This window comes from Tinamus guttatus, unplaced genomic scaffold (genome assembly GCF_059628265.1).
Source record: "Tinamus guttatus ecotype Peru unplaced genomic scaffold, ASM5962826v1 Tinamus_guttatus_pri_ptg001089l, whole genome shotgun sequence".
NCBI classification, from domain to species: Eukaryota; Metazoa; Chordata; class Aves; order Tinamiformes; family Tinamidae; genus Tinamus; species Tinamus guttatus.
This window is the reverse complement of record NW_028289623.1, coordinates 1,228,569-1,250,456: the sequence shown is the minus strand read 5'-3', so window position 1 is coordinate 1,250,456 and position 21,888 is coordinate 1,228,569. Positions and strand designations below refer to the sequence as shown.

General features: G+C 49.0%; 3 protein-coding genes across 3 annotated transcripts; 2 read left to right on the top strand and 1 right to left on the bottom strand.

The window, feature by feature from the left end:
- Positions 1-2,251: 2,251 nt before the first annotated feature.
- Positions 2,252-3,233, bottom strand: LOC104569437 (butyrophilin subfamily 3 member A3). Its single transcript, XM_010216437.2, has 2 exons — positions 3,173-3,233; positions 2,252-2,772 (listed from the first exon to the last, which is right to left on the bottom strand). Exons 1-2 carry the CDS (start codon positions 3,231-3,233, stop codon positions 2,252-2,254), a joined length of 582 nt encoding a protein of 193 aa, XP_010214739.2.
- A 526-nt stretch (positions 3,234-3,759) lies between these two features.
- Positions 3,760-11,906, top strand: LOC104569538 (butyrophilin subfamily 1 member A1). The gene is made up of 10 exons (XM_088538593.1): positions 3,760-3,832; positions 5,915-6,262; positions 6,822-7,103; positions 8,354-8,458; positions 8,628-8,648; positions 8,967-8,987; positions 9,569-9,589; positions 9,870-9,890; positions 10,549-10,581; positions 11,389-11,906. Exons 1-10 carry the CDS (start codon positions 3,760-3,762, stop codon positions 11,904-11,906), a joined length of 1,443 nt encoding a protein of 480 aa, XP_088394719.1.
- Positions 11,907-14,169: 2,263 nt separating this feature from the next.
- On the top strand, positions 14,170-16,257 carry GP1BA (glycoprotein Ib platelet subunit alpha). The gene is given in 1 exon segment (XM_010220017.2): positions 14,170-16,257. A coding segment is annotated over 1 exon segment (2,088 nt).
- Positions 16,258-21,888: the final 5,631 nt, after the last annotated feature.

The window sequence follows — 21,888 nt, the reverse complement described above, 5'->3', positions numbered from 1 at the left end:
GGCCGGGAAGGATCCTGGAGCCGCCGGGGTTTCTGCAGCCACCGGGAAGGGTTCTGGAGCCACCGGGGGGTCCCGGAGCTGTCGCGGGATCCCAAAACCCGGGGGGATCCTGGAGCCCGTGGGAAGGGTCCCGCAGCTGCTGGGAAGGGTCCCGGAGCCGCCGGGGTTTCTGCAGGCACCGGGAAGGGTTCCAGAGTCGCCGGGGGGTCCCGGAGCCACCGGGAAGGGCCCCGGAGCCGCCGGGGTTTCTGCAGCCACCGGGAAGGGTTCCGGAGCTGCCGGGGGGTCCCGGAGCCGCCAGGGAGTCCCGGAGTCGCCCAGAAGGGTCCCAGAGTCGCCGGGGGGTCCCGGAGCCTCCGGGGGGTCCCGAAGTCGCCCAGAAGGGTCCTGAAGTCACCGGGGGGTCCTGGAGCCCCCGGGAAGGGCTCTGGAGACGCCAGGGGGTCCTGGAGCCGCCGGGAAGGGCCCCGGAGCCGCCGGGGTTTCTGCAGCCACCGGGAAGGATTCCGGAGTCGCCGGCGGGTCCCGGAGTCGCCCAGAAGGGTCCCGGAGTCGCCGGGGGGTCCCGGTGTCGCCCAGGAGGGTCCCGGAGCCGCCGGAGTTTCCGCAGCCGCCGGCACCCGCCGCCTTTCCCGGCGGCGCCGCTCGCTCCCTTCGGATCGTGGAAAGCGAAGGGAAAGCGCAGAGCAACCCCCGCTCCCAAGGCCCTTCCCGAGCCTCCCCCGGCCCCCCGGGGCCGCCGGGTGCCCGTGGGGCTGCCCCACTGCCCGGGGCCGGGTTTGCCTTTCAGCCCCCTGCGAGCGGAGTCAGCGCTTGCAATTAATTCCATTTGTGGAACGATAAGGCCACGGGAATTCCCGGGTTGCGACTTGCTGCTGGATGGATATATTGAACCAGATGGAGGTCAAGTGCTGGTCAAGCAGGTATCCCGACAGACCTTGCTGGCAGATGGAGAGGCTTTTATTTTATTTTATTTTATTTTATTTTATTTTATTTTATTTTATTTTATTTTATTTTATTTTACTTCATTTTATTTTATTTTACTTCATTTTATTTCATTTTACTTCATTTTATTTCATTTTACTTCATTTCATTTTATTTCATTTTACTTTATTTCATTTTATTTCGTTTTACTTTATTTCATTTTATTTCGTTTTACTTCATTTCATTTTATTTCATTTTACTTCACTTCATTTTACTTCGTTTTACTTCATTTCATTTTACTTCGTTTTACTTCATTTCATTTTATTTTGTTTTACTTTATTTCATTTTATTTCGTTTTACTTTATTTCATTTTATTTCATTTTACTTCATCTCATTTTACTTCATTTTATTTTTTAACGCTTAGACTCCATTGACCTGTGCAAAATGCTGGAACACAAAAAAGGAGGGTGAGATGAAGGGGACTCCGCATCACAGACAGAAACAGCACCCGAGATTTGGGATAAAAGCTCCGGTAAGAAGCTGGAAGGGAAAGAATATGCCCATGCCTATGGCAGCAAGAACTGGAAAGGGGTCAGGGAGCTGCTGGCAAACGTATGGAAAAGATAAGGAGCGTTATCAGGAGCTGCAGTTCCCTGAGGAGGAACACTCACTCTGCTGTAGTTATTTCCTATGGCTATATCCCTGTCCCTATAGCTGCAAGGAATACTCCCTATATCTGTATAGCTCTAGTGAATAGCTATAGAGGTGCTATATCCCTATATATATAAATATATATATCCCTGTACCTCTAGGTATAAATATAGGTATATCTATCTATCGATCTATCTATATGTATATATAGGGTTGTGTGTGTGTGTATATATATATATGTAGGTGTATATATATACCTGTAGGTATATAGGTGTATATATATACCTATAGGTGTATATATATGTATATATATCCCTGTACCTCTAGGGATTAGCTAAAGAGGAGCTATATCCCTATTTAGCCCTATAGCTCTAAGGAATATCTATACAGGAGCTGTATCTCTATGTATATGCTTATAGCTATAGAGAAGGCCTACAAAAGAGCTGTATCTCTATATACCCCCTATAGCTCCAGGGAATAGAGGACTGTGAGCTCTAGGAAATATTCCCTATATCCCTATAGCTCTAGGGACTAGCTATAGAAGAACATGAGCTGTGGGGTGTATTCCCTCTATCCCTATAGCTATAGGGAAGAATGATAGGAGCTATACTGTGTTTTTGAGGAGGAGGAGCCCCATGGCCACCATGGCCACCATGCCCCATGTGGCTCCACCACATCAGGGACACAGCGCGAGCCATGAATTGCTCCCAACGTAGAGCCACGGGTGCAGGGGTTCACTGGGGTTTGGGCAGAGGGAGAAAGCAAAGATGGGGGTTCCATCCTTGGCGTCGGCAAAAGCCACCTGCCCCCTGGTGCAATCCAGGGCCACCTGGATAATCCTGGGGGGCTGATGGAGGTTCAGGGGGGTCCAGTCGGGGTGGGTGAAAGCATGGTACTGCCCGAACCACTGCCCCACGGCCCAAATGCCTTCTTCAGGGGAAAGCTGGAGGACACCCGTCCTCCGGATGGATCCTCCGGCCACCCCGGCGGCCCACCAGTCCCCGGCGTCACCCACTGCCACCTCCCAGCGGTGCTGCCCCGTGGTGAAGCCCGGGCAGCCCAGCACGCAGGGCTCGGTGCTGAACCTCTCCGGGCTGTCGGGGAGCGAAGCCCACGCGTCTCCTCGGCTCACGCCTCGGCGATCTTCCGCGAGGACCAGGAAGGGGTTGGCTGTGCTTGGGTCCAGGGTGACACGCACTGGGGATAGAGGAGGAGAAGACCCTTAGCTGGTGTAGTCCTGGAGAAGGTGGGACACATGGTGTCTGCACCTCCTTGCCCCAGGTGTCTCCAGCATGGGGAAAATTGGATTGCCCCAGTCTCAGTAATGACTTGATGCTTCCAAATAGGCACAAACCAGCTCGCAGAGATGTCAGTCCAAGTCTCCAAATGTTCTGTTTCTCTATCTGGACCATGGAGAGAGCTTGGGAATCTCTGGTTCAGGGGGGTCCACCTGCGATATTGCAGCCACCACATCTCAACCCCATGGCCAGAACAACTCTGAATGTGTTGACCCACTATGTGTTTCGTCCACATCACAGACAGGACACAACTTTCACCCAAACAAAGAACAAGATCCCTCTTCTCTCCTTGGACTCACCTTTTTCACTCATGTCTTCCACTTCATTAGCCTGGGCCATCTCCAGTTCAGGGACCTGCATGTCTACAGAACTTCCGCAGGGCGTTGATCAACAAGATTCCCGTTTGGAAGTGGATGATGAGACTCAGTGCCAAATGGTGGGAGAAATGGAGCGAGTGGTGACAGAGTTATGACATTTGGGCGCTTTTTAGATGGCCAGCACCCCACTGCGGGGACTTCAAGAGGTTGTTGGATGGGTCCTTCTGCCTTTGGCTTGGTGGCAGCTTCCCGCACTCCGACGTGATCATGGGATCTCATTGAATCCTTGCATTGCCTTTCGTCTGTCTCGGGATTCCTCTCCCAGAGTTCCCCCGTGGAGCTGTTGGTGAAGACGCCGTTCCCATGCGGTGGGATTTCCACGCCTCCCCATTGGGCAGCTGCGGGTTGGCGATAAGCGTGCCGAGCCACCAAGAGCAGCTCTATCTCCCCACTGCAGGGACTATAGGGCCCAGCCAGGGTTGGTTATTCTGGAAGCCACCTCAGGGCAGGATGTCACGCAGGGACACCAGCCGCAGATCAGTAGGCCCTGGAGAGAAATGCCCTTGGCCATGGCCAAGCTTTGGGCTGACACGGAGGGCATCATCGCTGCATTCTTCTTGAAGTGGTGGGGCAATGAAAGAGGTCTGGGCCGTTACAGCTGCCGCTTGCTCAGATTTCTCGTGCTGTTGATGGGTTTTGGATGCTTGCGGGGTGTGATTTGTCCAGATTTCTCAACCTGCAGATGGAGTTGGCTTATGCTGGGTTTTGCATCCAACCTCACTGTTCTCCAAGCTGGTGTTCTTAGATCCAGTGTCTTTGCTTCACCTTGGCCCTTGGGAAGGTGGAGATGACCCTGCTCCATGAAATCACTCCAAAATCCACATCTGGCTCCTGCTGATGTGCTGCTCTGACGCCTGGTGATGGGGAAGGGACTTGGGAAATGGAATCCAGGACAGGTTGACTCTGCGGGATTTATTCAGGGATAACCGGAGTCTGCATGGCAGCATGGACAGGGCATCGCCTTGGTAGCTGCAGGCACATGGTGCGAGCAAGCAAGGTCCATGCATTCCTGGATATGTAGTTAGCAGAGTTTCCAGAAGTCATATTGAAGCAGGAATCTCCTGGATGGACAGGAAAAGGGCACAGGAGCAAATCCTGCTTGCCGAGGGCTGAATGCTCAGTGGGGACAAGCTGGCAAAAGGCAGAGACATCGTGTCCAAGCAGCTTTTCCCATCCAAACCATCCCCGACAGCCGAGTGCTGTCAGCGGGGGGAAAACGCTTCCAGGGAAGGCTGTTGCTGTGCTTGGTTCCCCCGGCAAAAGCAGGAAGCGGAGTGACGGCAGTGCCAGGGCTGAAGAATGTGTTTGAAGAGAGCGTTTCCGGGGCAAAAGCAGCGACAAAACTGCGGTAATGCCAAGTTCCTTTCGCTTTCAGCGGGGAAGCGCCAGCGGAGGAGACAGGAGTGGTCCCGGGAGACGGCAATAAGGTTTTTATTTGATGTCTGCAGCGGGGGAAGCGCTTGGCTGGAGTCGGGGAGTCCAAACTGCTTGTGAGGAGCTCCAGAAGCTGCCTGGAAAGCGCCTCGGGGCCGGGGAGAGGAGGGAGGTTCCCGGGTTAGCAGCAATCCGAAATCTTGGGATTGCAATCGCTTCCCCAGCCTTTGCTAACGCCGCCCTGCAGCTCCCTGATCCATCTGGCTCCGGGGGATTCACTGCAACATGATATCCCCGTTGGGGGTGGTGGGATTAGCATGTCGGTTATCCCAGTTCCGCCTTTTCCTCAGGTCGGAGCCGCTAAATTACACTGCTGCAATCCCTCTGCATCCTGTTTTTTTTTTTTTTTTTTCTTCCAGTGCATTCCTAGCTCTGAAGGCTGAATAAGCAAATTCAGGTGTGCCCATTAAAGTGGCCATCACTTTTTTCTCGTTGCGTTTTAGTGGGATTTCAGGAGATGCTGGAGTTTCTCTCTTGCTTCCTTGTGGGAAATTGCTGCAACTTTTCGTACCCGCCGGGCTCCTTTGGATGTAAAGTAATGCATGCAAAGCAAAGTCAGGCCGATGATGGAAAAGCGATTGCAACTTTAGGTAGCAAATGACCATTTATGGGCCTTTATTAAAAAAAGAAAAAAAAAGAGCTAAAATGAGAATTTATCCCCTTTTAGCATAAATTGTGTCCCCCCTTTTTTCTTTTTTTAACACTCTTTTCTCCCTTTCTCTCTCCTTTCTTAGCTCCTGCTCAGGTCCCACAAGGAGGATGGTCATTTTGCCCCCTGCTAGCCACTCTCTGCCTGGTTTTATTTGCATTTTTGCCCTCCACCTTCAACAGCTGCAGTCAGGTAGGGATCCCCATGGTCCCACCAGTCCCCAGCAAACTGCTCCCAGCCAGAATTTCTTCCTTAAGGAGGCTCCCAATGGTCCATTTATGTGCATAGCAGTGACATAAAAGATAGCAGCATCCCCCAAGATCCTTATTTCTGGTCTTCTAGCCATACTGCTGCATTTGGGGCTCCTGGGGGAATATGATGAGGCAGATGGGTTAATTCAATGCTCGCTGCCATTTCCATCTTCTGGGAACAGAAGATGCCGAAGCACCCGTTCCGTTTTCTGGGCAGAAAACCATTAGATTGGCTCCATATTGACACCCCTCAACTCAATAATGTGTCTTGGAGCACCAGAGCGGTGCCGTGGGCAGGATCTTCCTGGTGTTTTGGGTTGTTCTTCCCAGCTCCGTTCAGGGTGACGGCACCGGCGCAGCCCGTGGCAGCCGCGGTGGGGCAGGACGTGGTGCTGCCCTGTCGCCTGGCACCGGAGCAGAGCGCCCGGGCCATGGAGGTGACGTGGTTCCGGGGTCACTTCTCGCCCTTCGTGCACCGCTACAAGGCGGGAACGGACCAGCACGTGGAGCAGATGGCGCAGTACCAAGGGCGCACGGAGCTGCTGCGCGACGGCCTCGACAACGGCAGAGTGGACCTGAAGATCTTCGGCATCCGACTGTCCGATGAAGGGAATTACACTTGCTTCGTTCACGCCGATTCGGACTATGAGGAAGCTGTCCTGGAGCTGAAGGTGACAGGTCCGTAGTTGACATCCCCGTTTCTGCTGGAAATGGGTCTCAGTATCTCCAGTTTGTCCTTAGATGAAGCTGCTCCTGTCTGCCCTTCATCCCAGTGGAAATTTTAGGGAGTCCTTTTGGAGCAGAACTTTGCCAAATCCCTTCTTTTTCCTACTTAAAAATAATAACCAAGATCTCCTGAAGAGCGAGATGCGTTTGCTGAGCAGTGGTGAGGAGCTCAGGAGATGTCCCACTTACTTGACAGTTGTCTTAGTGCTATTTTTGCAGGGTGCAAGAAAAAATAATGCAGTGGGGAAATAAAAGAAGAAGATCTCAGTGCGTCGGGGGGTGTTTGAGTGGCCAAACTTGAAGTTTCTCTTGCCAGGGTCTCCAGAGCAGATTGCTTTGGATCATGCAAAAAGGTGGCGCGAAACACCTCCGTGCTCCTGCTTCTGATTGTAACCAATGCTTAAGTTGTCCGCATGACCCTGAAACATTGGGATTTCTCCAAAATTGGGGTTTATTCCCCCTTCTCAGGCAAAGGAAAGGGAATAACCTGGGATGTTCTGCTTTCTTCCAGCTGCTGGCTCGGCACCGCTCATCTCGCTGCAGAGCTACGAGTCCGGGGGCATCCGCGTGTCGTGCCGGGGCTCCGGCTGGTACCCGCGGCCCCAGGTGCAGTGGACGGATAACCAGGGCCAGCTGCTGCCCCCGGCCTCCCTAAACGTCGCTCGGGACGAGAACGGCCTCTTCGAGGCTGAGAGCGCCGTGGTCCTGAGCCGGGCTGCAAACCAGCGGCTCTCCTGCTCCATCCGGGACACCCTGCGCCACCACGAGAAGCGCTCGGCTTTTTCCGTGGCGGGTAAGCGGCGAACAAAGGCGTCTTCATTGCTATTTTATTGTTTAAGGGCTGTTAAAAAAAATATTTTAAAAACCCCAAAATTTTAAAATTCCACCCCAAATTAAAATTTAAACCAAATTTTAATTAAATTTAATTTTAAAAATTTAATTTTAATTAAATTTAATTTTAAAAATTCAATTTTAATTAAAATTAATATTAAATTAATTTAATTTATAAATTAAATTAATAATTATTAATTAAATTTTAAAAATTTATTTTAATTAAAACTAATATTAAAATAATTTAATTTATAAATTAAATTAATAATTATTAATTAAAATTAAATTAAAAAGTATGGCATCTGGTCGTGCTTGCTTGGTGTCGAAATTCATGGGTTGCATCTTCAAGGGTGGGTTTAAGGGTAAGAAAAAAGACCTTCTCATGTATTTTCAGTAGCTGCGTCAAAATTCATGGGTCCCACCAGTGTGGGTTTAAGGGGAAAAAACTTCTATATTAAAATACTTTTTTGTATTAAAAAAACTTTTTTTATATTAAATATAAATGTTGGTAATGCTGCGATCAAGTAAAAATAAGATACCCACCCTTGCCCTCAATCTTCCTGGCTGCAAAATTTTAAATTCATTTTTCCTACAGCACGCAGGGAATCTCCTGTTTTTTCCACCCAGTGGTGAACTGAAATAGTGTGTGGAAATATTGCATGGATTTCAGCTGCATCCGACTCCCTTTTTATTGTAATGATGAACAATTTGGGAAAAGCTGGTTTCCCGGGCAGGCCCATGGTGCTGAGTGCCATTACTCTGTGCTGCCATTTTGCTGCTAAACCAAAGAATTTAATAAGAGTTAGGAGTCATTTTTTGTTTATTTTAATTCCTATGTTACCATTTTGCTGCTAAACCAAAGAATTTAATAAGAGTTAGGAGTCGTTTTTTTTTGTTGTTACCCAATAAGTCATCTCCTGAAAAGAAGAAAGCCCAGTTTCGTCAGGAATAATCCCATGGGAAATACATTTTCCTGCAAAATATTTGCCTTGACTGAGCAATTTCTGCTGTTTTTTTGGTTGTGTCTTGGCCTCTTCACATCATGCACCACAACAAGATCTGCAGCCCCAGTGGAATTTGCACTGGCTTGGGATGGGCTTGTCCAAAGCAAATATAATTGCATGCCCACTTATTTTGTTTTATTTTATTTTATTTTATTTTATTTTATTTTATTTTATTTTATTTTATTTTATTTTATTTTATTTTTTTCAGATCCCTTTTTCCAAAACGCCCATCCTTGGAAGATTGCCTTAAGTTTGGTCTCGGTCTCCGTGGTCGCACTCGCTGTTGCCACCATTTTTCTATTTAAAATTAAAGGTAATGCTGCGTGGTGGCCGTTGGGCGGTTGGCATGAGGGAAAATAAGGGAAATCCCTTATTTTTTACCCAAAGAACACAAAATCCATAGGTTGTGTAGTCACTGAAGCACTTCTATGGCCTATTTAAAACAAAATGAAATAATTTGCATTTCTCTCTTTCTGATGTAGGAAAGCACGAGAAAAAAATCGGTAAGTCTTATTTTTGAAAAAAACTCTTTATAGTTGTAATTTTATATATGGAAAAACTGGAGCATTCCCGGAAAAATAATGAAGGCTCCACTGGGCACAGTTTTCTGGGACAACGGGAAGGAGACCAGTGGCTGTTTGCAAATATGAAATTACTGTGCGATGTTGGAAGGAATTACTGTGGGATGGGAAAATCATGACTGGGCAACGTGTTGAGGGCAACTTTGCTTTTCAAAGGCCCTTTGGTTGGTGATTCCTGGGGTTCCCGGGCAAAAATGCGAGATTTTGGTGATAATGCTCTCTTTTCGTTTTGCTTTTCAGCATTGCAGGCAGAGGCGTTGAGTAAGTCTTGCTCTCCTTCCCTCCTCCCTTCTCCGAGAATAATTCCTCAGGAAAACTCTCAAATTTTTCTATTTATCCTCCCTTTCAGACTAAATGCTCTTTCCGTGTTTACATTTAAGTGCTTTACCCCCCTCCCTGTCCAAAATCCTACCAATGTGCAAATATAGCCCCAAAATCATTATCATTCCCTGTTTGGCTGGCAATGCTTTTCTTAGCCCTCTTGTTTTCATTTAAGTACTGAAACAATATGGGAAAGCTAATGTTTTTGGGGAGCAACTCATGGAAAACTAAGCTGTGCGAATTTTGAATGCCATCCTAAGGAGGAAAATATAATAAGAATATACTATAGATATAATATGAAAGAGAATAAGAAAGCTGGATTGCATTCTCACTAAATGAATTTGGAGCTGCTTTGCAATAAATCTGTGGATTTGGCTCCTTGAGCCAAAGCAGCCCTCATCCTTATAGTCCTTTAACTGGGATTTTGGGGAAATACGTGTCAAATGAAGGGTCCACTGGGCACAGTTGACCATTGCCACTGGGCAAACCATTGACTTGTCTGTATTTCTGGTTATTTTTAGAGAGCCGTGATGCAGAGATTGGTGAGTCTCCTTTTTTGCAAAGGATTTTTGAGTGATTCTATACATCATTTTTTTTTTAAATGTTTTTAAAGTGTAAAGTGAATCACAAAGAGCAAATCTGAGCAGCAAAAAAATAAAGACTGCCAGAAATGCTGCTTGGGCTGGGTGGCCCATGGGGAAATGCTGGGAGCTTCCTGTGCCACCAAGGGCTTTACCTGGCCCCATGCAGCACATGAGTGTAGAAGAGGGCCCATCTGAAAGTGCATCCCATCCTGACCCTTTCTTTTTTGTTATTTTTCAGAGGAACAAGCTGCAGAATTGGGTGAGTGTCATTCTTGTTCCTCCATAGGAAACTTTCCATCGCGGATAGGCCCACTTGGGTATTGCATTTAGGCCCTGGTTTTGCTTTGATTTTCTTGCACAGAGCCTAAATTGCCATTTTGTATAGCTAGGCCTGGGGTGGGGGTCATTTGATAACCCTATAGTTTTACTGCAAAAAAAGAAAAAAAAAGGGAAGAAAAATGTTTTTAGTAAATAGTACCTCAGTTTTTAGTACAGAAAACCTGAGGCAATAAAAGGATGTGACATATATAGATGCTTTCACATGGGATGAAGGTAAAAGACTTAATGAAAGACACATTTTCTTTCTGGGAAAAGACAAAGTCAGATTCCTGAGGGGAGAGGAGAATATTGGAATCATTTTGGAAACTGGTTTTGTTTGTGCTTTTAACCTACTCCCTGTAATCCTACCACACTAGGAAAAAATCTCTTCTTCTCAAAGGCAGTAGACGCAGACCCTAAATACATTTAAATTACATTTTTTTTTTTTACATTAATAAAAAAAGAGATGGAATTTCCCCACAGCCTTAGACATTCTGCTGGTGATTTCATTACCCGCTGCTACCCCCCTACCAAGAGCATTTTCGTATAACTTTTCTGAGATTCTGATTTTCTTTTCTTTTTTGCTTCTGTTTTTAAAGCATGGAGAAGATACACGGCACCTATAGAAGAGGGTAATTAAAGTTTGGTCCTTTTGGGCTTTTTTGAATCTATTCCCCAACGACACCGGGAGGAGAAAACAGAGTGTGTCTCTTGCACCCTAGACCAGCTGTGTTCTCTCAGCTGCTCAAGGTAGTTTCTGGAGCAGATATGGCCCAGAAAAGAGGTCTCCAGCCTTTGAATGTCCAATGAGCCATTCCCCATTCCCTGAAATCACAGCCAAAGCAGCACGGGGCTGCGCGTGGCCAAATTGTCTCCTTTTTCTGACAACAGCTCCAACTAAGACTACAGATCCTCCCTTTCTGCATGTTCTCCTCTCTTATTCTCCAGCCTTCTTCTTGTGTGCTCTGTAGGCCCATCAGTATTGCTTTTTCCTCCTTTCTCCATGTTAAACGCTTGCGTTTGGGATGCTGAATTATCTTGTTTGCTCTAATCCCTTTGTGCTAGTTCTTGTCCCACGGTGACCTTGGTAGGACCAGAGAGGCTTCTGCCAATCCTCAGTTTGCAGGGAAAAGCAGTTTGCAGGGAAAAGTGTAATCCTTATTGGATGGGGGCATGCTCCATTTTCAAGGAAGTCTGTAGAATCCTGGTCCTCAATGAGGAACGCTGGCTGTGCTTTAGAGACATGGGGAAGTTAATAATCTGAAGGTCTCTTAATACTCTGCTTTCTCTGCTCAGCATCTTCGTTTTGGTTCATCGGCAGATCCTCGTACAAATATTGTGGCCTTGTGCAACTTCTTGCTACCTTTTTCTTCTTCCTTTTGCAACCCACCTCCTGGGTGAGCGATGCCCTTGACTCCTTGTCTCCTTCTATCACGCAGCGAATGTGGTTCTGGATCCAGACACGGCCCATTGTGACCTTGTCCTGTCTGACGACTGCAAAAGCGTGACGCGAAAAGACGTCCCGCAGAACCTCCCGGACATCCCTGCGAGGTTTATGCCGTGGCGCTGTGTGCTGGGCCGCGAAGGCTTCGCCTCGGGGAGATACTACTGGGAGGTGGAGGTGGAGGATGGTGGAGGATGGACGGTGGGGGTGTCTAGAGAAGACGTGAGAAGGAAGGGCGACATCGAGTTCAAACCAGAGGAGGGCATCTGGGCAGTGGGGAAGTGGGCAGGTCAATTCCAAGCTCTGACCTCCCCTCAACGCACTTTCTTTTCCGAAATCCAGAGTCCCAAGCGGATACGGGTGTCCCTGGATTACGAAGAGGGTCGGGTGGCATTTTTCAGTGTTGATGAGAAGACTCCCGTCTTCACATTTCCACTGGTGCCATTCAACGGGATAAGAATCTTCCCGTGGGTCTGGCTGGGTCCTGGGACAAAGCTCAAAATGTGTCCCTGACGAAGAAAACCAGTTTTTTGAATCAGACCTCATTACCTCAAAAGAATCACAGGAAGATTTAGTTTGGAAGGAGCTTGTGGAGGTCTCTGCTGCCACCTTCTGCTCGGACCAGGGCTAACTTCAAGGTTAAATATGTGGGGTTGACTTATCACAATGTTCAACTGTGGCCATCCCACCGCCTTTCTGGACCTCTGTCACGGTTTGCACTTTCAGGGGAGAGAATTCCTCCCCGATTCTTGGTCAAAATTTCCTTGGTTGTGACTGTTGCTTTGCTGTGTGAATGGGGCTTCTGTTAAAAAGCATGGTATGCCTTAAATAGGGAGAGGTTTTTAAATGCACGGAATAAAGTTTTTTCAATGGGATTTGTCTGTCTTTGAAAAATTAATGCCTTAGGCATTGTCTCCACCTCCTTTGTAGCCACTGGATAGTTGTAGGCACTTTGGGGGACACAGTTCATCATGTCCCCAAGAAGACAGCTAAGGCCCAGCCGTGGGATTTGCCCATGGATATGCTTGTCCTGGTCCCTGGCTGCAACATGAGCCTGGTTATCTAGTTCACCCATAGACATCTAACACTCTGGAGATGTTTCCATCCCAAAAATCAGCTGCCAAGTGCCAAATCAGCTGCAAGACTTGAGATAGATCGGGGGCTTGTGGTGAATGAGGGCTCCAAAGCTCCATGAAGTGTCACAGATTGATGGACATGGGCATAGGCAGTGTGACCTTGGCCCCTGCTGTCCCTAAAAGAGGCTGGTGGGAAGGTAAAGATGTGGTCCCCACTCGCTGTGATGGGGAAGCAGCACTGTGCTCCTCAAGCCGGAGATGACGCAGATGCATCTTGGACACCATCACCTCACGCATAAGAATCTTGCCCTTCTTCATTCCTGGAGTCATGTCTGCTGTTGGTGAGACGCTGAGTGTCAGGATGGGACACCAGAAAGGAGAGAGCCCAACGGTGTATGGCCCTGTTGTAGGAAAATCCCCCTGAGAGCTGTGGGGAAGGAGAGAGGGAAATCTCTTTCCAGCAAAAGAGGGATGGGGGAAATATCTGGGAGGAGAGACAAAGAGGAGCCTGGGGGATTAAGATACTCCAGACCCCATTTGCCTTCCCTACCTGCGTTCATGAGGTGGTAGGAGGTTCAATACACATCCTGAATGCACCAGGGGAGGACTGACCCCAGCTGCTCTCAAGAAATAGATATTAGATATATATATAATATATATAATATAATATATATTAAAAATATATAAATAAATATATATAGCCATGTATTTTTTCTATATAAATGAATTATAGAGAAATTAGTATATTTATTTTTAAAACTGACCCCAAGACTTCCGCATCTGCCTGCCACTTGCCACAGCCTTAACAAAAACCCTGAAATTTAACTCATCTGCACACTGAGGTGGCCAAAATTGCAGTTTCTGGGTACTAATAGTTCATTGGATGTTGACAGCTCATGACAGATGTAGCTCAAGACTCAGGAAATGGTTTTAGTTGAAAAAATGTTTTTTTTTGGGGGGGGAAACCACATGCATCAGAGCATTTTCTCCCAAAGGATGGAGAATTAAATAAACTCCAGGAAATCTTGTTTCGAAGCAAGCTGAGAAGCTGCCTTCCGTTAGGAAAAAGTAAATTAAAGGGTGACCTAAACTGAAGGCTGGACAGAATGCATTATTTGGGGTTGAATGAAATGTTTTAGCTTATTTTTATCTCTTCTCCCCCAGTTATGTTTGAAATGAAAAAAAAATAAAACAACCTCATGGGGTGATGATGCAACGGCTACTCCCAGGGCTCCCCTCCCCACGTTGTCCCACTGCTGCAGCAATGAGTTGTGGAACCGGCGTGCGGAGGCTGCTTTGGCCTCGCAGGAAACTGTGGTTCCTTCCCCGGCGGCTGCAGCTGCTGATACGGGGCCAGCTGCCCCCGGAGATGCGCTGTGTCCTCCGGTGAAGCAGCAGGACGCTGTGTCCTTCGGTGAAGAAGCAGGAGAGGGAAAGCCCTTGGGACGGTGCCGCCGGGCTGAGCCACTGCTGAAGGCAAGGAGGGAGCCAAGGGGATTCGTGCTGGGACATGGGTGGTGGTGGGGGCATGTCCTTCTCTTTGGGGTGAAGCTGGTGGAGGTGACAGGGCGGCAGTGGATGCGGTCACAGGAGAATTGCAGCACCTTGGTGCTTCCACCTTGGTGGCGCTTCCTCCTCGGTCGTGCGTCGTCCCTCGGTGCTCCTCCATGCAAACGAGTCTTGTCTCCTCATCTCAGGTCATGGAACTCCCTGCCCTGGTCCATGTTGTCCTCCTGGCTCTGCTGTCCTCAGCTGGGGCTCAGCTCTGCCCCTCAGAGATGAACAGCGTCAAGGACCTCCTTGAGGTCAACTGCACCGGGCAGGGTCTCAGCACGGTGCCCTCCGCCTTGCCCCAGGACGCAGGCATCCTGCTGCTCAGTGCCAACCGCCTGGCGTCCGTCTCCACCGCTGCCTTCCTGCCCTTCGCTGGGCTGCAGGACCTCGACTTGTCCGACAACGGGCTGGTGGCTCTGCACACAGAGTCCCCGCTGCCGTCCCTGAAGGAGCTCACCCTGTCCCGCAATGCCCTGGAGGCCTTGCCCGCCTTGAAGGGTCTGCCTGCCCTCACCCATCTGGCCTTGGCTCACAACCGTGTGGGCGTGCTGGCTCCGGGCGCTTTCCATGCCACGCCGCAGCTGCAATACCTGGACCTGCGGGGCAATTTGTTGAAGACTCTCCCCCCGGAGGCCTTTGAAGGGTTGAGGGCCCTCAAGGAGTTGGACCTCTCTGACAATAACCTCGAGGAGCTGCCCCAGGAACTGCTGCAGGACCTGCAGAAACTGGAGACCCTGTGGCTCTCAGGCAACCTCCTCCAGACTCTGCCCTCAAACTTCTTCCCTGAGGGTCACTTTTTTGCATACGTTTTCCTGACTGAAAACCCTTGGCACTGCGACTGCAACCTGCTCTACCTGAGGGCCTGGATCCGGCAGAACGACATCAGCGTCTACCGGCCTGAGCGCGGTCTGGAGAAGACGGAGGTTGAGGTGGCCCCAGAGAGCGTGCGGTGCCACAGCCCGGACAAACACAAGCAGAAGCCCGTCATGAACTTCAAGCCTGACTGTGGCAACGTGGGGGACGCCGATGAGGAAGAAGAGGATGAATATGGCTATGGGGAGGTAACTGATGAGGCAGCTCCCAAGACGTCCTCCTCCCACCTGCAATCAACCACCCCTGAAGGTCAGTGGCCTACCACCTTTGCTATCACCCAACCTTCCTTCACCACCACAAGGGCTCCCCTCAGCAGCTCCACTGGCTCCGTCCTTATTCCAAACACTTGGACTACAGCCCCCATGGCTTTGCCAATCACTCCAGCTGCTGAGACTGCCTTCACCCTCGCCCGCACTCAGCCGGCCAGTACTGCCACTGTCCCCAGGACCACCACAAGCCCCAGCACCTTCCTCTCGACCTCCTCGCTGGCCATCCCCATGAGCACCGGACCTCCTGCCACCACCATGCTCACTCCAGCCGCTCTCAGCACTGCTGCTGCCAGCACCCATATCCCCTTGTCCATTGGCACGTCTGGCACCACCTCCACTGTGGCGCCTTCCACTCCCACGTCAAAGACCTCTGCCACCGTCAGATCTTCATCTTCCTCACCAACAGCGCCGGTGATCTCCAGCACCACAATGGTGCCTTCCGCTCACCTGGCCACCACACGCGTCCAACAGCCTGTCCCGCTCTGCCCTTGTTCCGTGCCAGCACCGGCTGTACCCGTGCTGCGTCCACAGGCTGTCGTCGAGGGCCCGCAGTGGGGCCGGTGGGTTCTGAGCCATTGCTGCCAGCTGCACTGGGTGCTCTACCTGGCTGCCTTGGCTCTGCTGCTCCTTTCCATGCTGGCTCTGCTGGGTTGGCTGTTGTGGCTGCGTCTTGTGGGGTGGCCCTCCTGGAACCAGTCTTCCCTGCAGGTGCAGAAGATGCGATACCCACTGCTGGGGAGGATGGAATCCATAGAAGCTCCTGTGATGCACCCCAACAGCTTCACTAGTCCCCCGCAGCGCCCCACTTTCTGCACCATCAAGGAAGTGGAGTTGTACCCTGCGACGTCCTACACGTACTGCACTATTAAAGACCTGGCACTGCAGCGCAACCCTCCTGCAAGAGCCTCCTTCTGCACCACAAAGGAGCTGTGGATCCAGCATCATCCCCTGGAGGCCACTTTCACGACTTTCTCCAGGAATCTGTAACTCCCAAACCTTGGCTTGCTGAGAACCCCTTCTGCTTATAGCCTGGACAGGGCCCTTGAGGCCATCTGTGCTGCTAGAATGAAATATGCTGGTGACACCTTGTGAATGTTTCTGCAGGCTCCAAGAAAGGGACAGGGGTGGTGGCACTGCCTGGCATTCCTTTTGCAATGGGATTGGGTTCTTGCTCTCGGTGAAGAAGCAGTCTCCTTCCCCTTGCAATATTCTCATGTCTCCTGTGGTTGCTCAATTGAAAGAACTAATTGCATATGGGGGAAAAAGGTTTCCTCCTAAACTGCTCAGTGATAGATGGGCTGTGACATTTACCTGGCTTCAGGATGAGCATGGGATGAGCATGGGAATGCAGAGCTTGCTTTATGCACCATGTCCTAGCGCAAATGAAAATGCACTAACACACTTAAAGATGCACTAACACACATAAAGATGCACTAACACACGTAAAGATGCACTAACACACATAAGGATGCACTAACAAAAAATAAAGGTGTACTTTTTTTCAATTTAATGCCAAACAGTTTTGTTTATTAATGACAGAATAAATATTCTTGGTTGCATTTCAGATGGCTGCTAGTTTTAATCGAGCAGACTTCTTGTAGTCCTCTCATGGTAGAGTAAATGACAAGACTGTCCACAGTTCAGTGTTCCAGTGAAAACTAGAGAGGAAAAGCCAAAATACCATAGTTTCTGACCCATAGAAGAAGTAGAAATGCAGAATTTAGTGTCTGGTGTCTGCCTCACATATTGTGCACATAATGAATTATACATAAACCGTTGACTGGGAAAAGATTGGATTCAGCTGCACCCAGGCTCCTCTGAGGAGAAGTTTGGAAATCAAGGGGGTCCAACCTGAACCTCAATGAGAGGGTCTCCCTGGTAGTTTGTATAAACTTGTCCTCTGTGCAGTAAATAATAGCGATCTTGCTATAGAATCCCATTCAAACCAGTGCCCATATCGTTAAAATATATTGCTATATCTTTCATAAGAAGTGCCTTGCACTCACCCATCATTCATTCTGTGATGGCACTCCTCGGCACAGATGTGTGAACATGAAAATGCTGCATTTTTTAAGAGAGTGCTTCCGTGTCGGTGCTGTTTTAAGCCCACATCACGTTGCCTCCCCGTTTGCTGAGGCAAAAGCTGCCAAACCTGACTCAGACACCTGCGACCAACTCCAGAAATGCCCACAACAGTCCAAGAGGTATCAAAAGAGCATCAAAGCAGCTGAGGGAGAGCAAGACGGCCTTGGAAAGATCCCAAAGCAGGCACAGGGTTTCCTGCATTTCTAATGGCCCAGTGATGAGATGAAATTTCCCCCAAATTGATGAGGCTTTTGGGGGTTCTCAGAAACATATTGAGGTCTCCCGTAGTGTGGCAGGGAGTTATTTCTTAGTGGGTCTCTGATTCACCGCAATGCCTCAAAGACTTATTTGGTCTTTCCTCATAGTGTCTCAGTGTTTCAGAGGTCTCCAGGGCCACTTTAAAGCCTCATTGTTGGTACCTGGATGCTGCTTGGATGTGCCTTAGGCCCCTGCTGCTGTGGATTGATACCTTCTCCAAAATAACTACTGATAGGGCAAGAGGAGATGGCCTCAAGTTGCGTCAGGGAAGGTTCAGGTTGGGTATTAGGAAGAATGTCTACGTGGTGAGAACATTGGAAATGCCCAACTCTGAAATCTGCTCTTGACTCCCTGCAAAGCAGCCTGACTAGGAGGTGAGTTTGTGCCATTGCAGCAAGGCTCAGAAGGAGAAATGCTGCTCTGGAGGACAGAAAACCCAAAGGGGCATCGCAACAACGGGCTATTCTAGGGGGAGTGCAGAGCTGACCGCCATTTCTTGGTAGAAATCTGCAAAGGAGGAGTGTGGAGCTGCAAGACATCCTTGGGAAGGTTGATGGCTGTGTTGTCCATGTCAGGGGCTATGTGGAACACCAAGGACGTGCATGCTCGAGAAAACATCTGTCAAAGGGTCTTGGCTCTCTACTGGGGCACCTGGCACTGGGCTAGTGTGCACTGATGTACAAGAATGATGCCCCTGTGGCTGCTGCCCTATGACTCAATTGCAGCTGAGTCTATACCTGCCTCTACCTCTGGCGTGTTCACAAGGGAAGACTGTGTCTTCTCCTGCTCCTTGGGCTCAGAGGCCACCTGCATGGGTACGATCCACAGTTGTTGTTTGGGGTAGCCAACATAAACAGTTTGCTCCTCCACCCCTAAAGTGTGAACGGAAACAAATCGACTCTACTGCTGCATATAAATAAAAACAGTCAACAGGAAATATGCCAAAATAAACATAGGCATAATTTATGCTATTTTTTTCTGCTTCTTAATGTTGTTGAAAAAAAGGCAGAGATGTATTCTACTTGCCATTTAGAGGGGGAATTCATAGGAATTCTTTTTTTCTTCCAACTAGGTAAACTTTCAAGCTAAGGAGTACAAGCTTAGACTCTCATAAGCTACATCAGGCCTTCAAATAAAATCCTTTATTACATGCTCTTCATTTGGCTTTGCCATATACCTATACTTTATTTCTCGAAACTCTGTACAAATATTGAAATTTTTCTGCTCCCCCTTCCAAGTTCCCGGTCCAACAAACCATCGAGGGTGCATTGTCTAATATGAACACAAACGTTAGTGAGTCAATGCTGTTTCTAATGTCAGATCACTCAAAGATCAAGAGGAAGAGGTCTAACGAATCTTTTACATGCACCGTCAGGGAGGGATTTGGTTTTATGCCTCAACAAAATAGTGGAATAGCCCTCTGCTAAAATATTGTTTTCCTATCAGCTCAGACTAAAATTTCTGGGGTTGCCAAAACTGAATCCTTCGTGCCATTTATTTTCCTTAAGTTCATTCAACTCAGGTTGGATGAATCAATTTACTAAATGTATGAGAATGGATTAAACTCCAGTCAACCAGTAAAAAAAAAACAGTAAAAAACAGTAGCTTTCTATCAAAAAGGGGTGCTATTTCTTTTGTTTATATTTATATCCATATTTATATCCATATCCATATCTATATTTATATTCATTTTTCTTTTTCTTTTTCCTTTCCTTTTTCTTTTTTTTTCTTTTTCTTTTTCTTTTTCTTTTTCTTTTTCTTTTTCTTTTTCTTTTTCTTTTTCTTTTTCTTTTTCTTTTTCTTTTTCTTTTTCTTTTTCTTTTTCTTTTTCTTTTTCTTTTTCTTTTTCTTTTTCTTTTTTTAGGACGCATACCAGTGAGTGGAGCAGGTGTCTTTAGTTGGTGCTTAAGGCCACACTGTTAAGCATCACTTGGTTTTAGTCAAAACACATCCTGGTTTAGCAGAGACATAACGGCAGCTGTTCCAGCCTTTGCCATGGGCGAGTGCTAGTGCCAGCAACATGAGTGGAGCATTTGGCATTTTTCTCTTGCAACACAGGGATTCATTTGGCCGTTGCCAAGTGGGAAAGCAGCGTGCACCTGCACAGAGGTGAAAGGTTTGGATTAGTAACCCTCTGCCATGGCACCAAGTGGAACAGCTGCTAATGTTATAAGGGACCAAGTTTGCACTTGGCTTTGCTTTCACTAAGTCTAAATGGGATGGGCAAACAAAACCTGGATTCTCCTTCAGCCTTGGATGCATGGGGTTGGTCTGGAAAAAGAGAGGTCCATGAAGAGCCACAGAAACACCCTGACCACAGCACAGCACAGGGGATTTTAGAGGTAGGCTTCCTTGTGTTCAAAGCCTGCTCTTGTCCTCCATTAGAGTAGAACCCTAAACAAGGCAGAGATTTGGTTTTATTAGCCCTTATGCACAATGAGGAGCTGCATGAGCACATTTGGAAGGGGGAAAGGTGATTAGGACAGAAGGGGAAGGAGAGATGGAGAAACAGGAAAGAGTGAATCCATGAGGCCGGTGGCCTCATCATCACAGTTATAACTTGCGACCACCACCTCCACACCCCCATGTACTTCTTCCTCCTAAACCTCTCTGCCCTGGACCTTGGCACCGTCTCCACCATTATCCCCAAGTCCATGGCCAATTCCCTCCGGAGCACCAGGGCCATTTCCTGCTCAGGATGTGCAACCCAGTTCTTCCTCTTGACCTTCATCTCTTCAGCTGAGCATTCTCTCCTCACGGTCACGGCCTGTGACCACTGCGTTGCCCTCTGCAGACCCCTGCACTACGAGACCTTCCTGAGCAGCAGAGCTGGGGTCAGAATGGTAGGGGCTGCTTGAGGAACAAGAAACTCAAGCATGCACTGAATAAACAGTTCAGCTGGTACTAGCTGAGCAGCAATGAGCTGCCCATTCCTCTGCACAAGTGATTTCTAAGTTATCTTGGAGAGATTTTGTCCTTTGAAATTGTCTCCTCGATAGTAGTGTTTGAATGCATCCCACCTCTCCAGCATCATGCACCACAGTCTACCTGAGCTGGTCATATCTTATAAATATGTGATTCAGGGCTGTCCTCTCTCCAATAAAAGGGAAGGTCACTTTGGAGGAGGGTCTTTTTTTTTTTTTTCTTCTAAAGTTGGAGCCGAGAATTTGCTCAAGGCCTTTTACCATGAGAGACACCTTTTGCTTTTCTATGGATGTCCAAGGGCTCGTGGTGATGAGCTCATGGGGTGATGTGTTAGAGCATGAGGGCTGGATTCAGCATTCACTGCTTGGTTCCCTGGGAAAAAAAAGATAAGGGAAGCAGAGTGTCACTGTCCTCTGTGTCCTTGTGCCAAGCACTGGGCCTGGTGGGAGCTTGGGGCCTGGTGGGGCAGCTGATCACACATTCCTGCACCCTGGAGCTGCTTTGCCCGCAGTGGCTTGGGCTGTGCTGTGAGTGTCCAGAGCTCTGCAGCACCCTGTGTCGGGCACTGCTGTGGGGCCACCCCAGCCTGGGCTGCACGGATGGTCGGGCTGGGGAGAGGGCAGAGGTGGGGAGAGCCAGGAAGGGGCTGTTCTGGGCTGCTCATGGCCCAGAGAGGAAAACAACAGTGTTATCTAAGGGGGGTGAACAGGCAGCAGGGGGGACACACATGGGTGGGTCTGTGGTGCTGGGCCAGGTCTTGTGGCCACGGCCTGTATGGATGGGAACAGTCAGATCTCCCCAACCTCTCTCCCATCGCAGACTGCGGCAGATCCTGGAGGATGTCAATGTGCTCCCCTGGCCTGGGACATGACCAGGGCAGCGGGTGCTGGGGAGGTGCCAAAGCAGGAGGGTTGTGGAGGGATGGAGCACCAAGGGTTGTCCTGGGGACCATGCCGGGGGACATTCCCCCAAGCCAGAATGCGCCTTGTCCTATGTGGTGACTGCACAGTGGGTCCATACTGCCACATATCATAGAATCATAGAATCCTAGAATGCTTAAGGTTGGAAGGGACCTCTAGAGGTCATCTAGTCCAGCCCCCCTGCACACGCAGGGACACCTAGAGCACGTGGTGCAGGGGGGCATCCAAGAGGTTTTTGAAGATCTCCAGAGAAGGAGACTCCACAACCTCTCTGGGCAGCCTGTTCCAGTGCTCTGTCACCCCCACTGTTAAATTTTTTTCCTTAAGTTCCTCTGGAACTTTTGGTGTTTCAGTTTGTGGCCATTACCTCTAGTTCTGTCGGTGGCCACCACTGAAAAGAGGCCAGCACCATCCTCCTCACTCCCTCCCTTGAGGTACTTCTAGACACTGCTCAGGTCCCCTCTCAGCCTTCTCTTCTCCAGCTGAACAGGCCCAGCTCCCTCAGCCTCTCCTCATACGGCAGATGTTCCAGGCC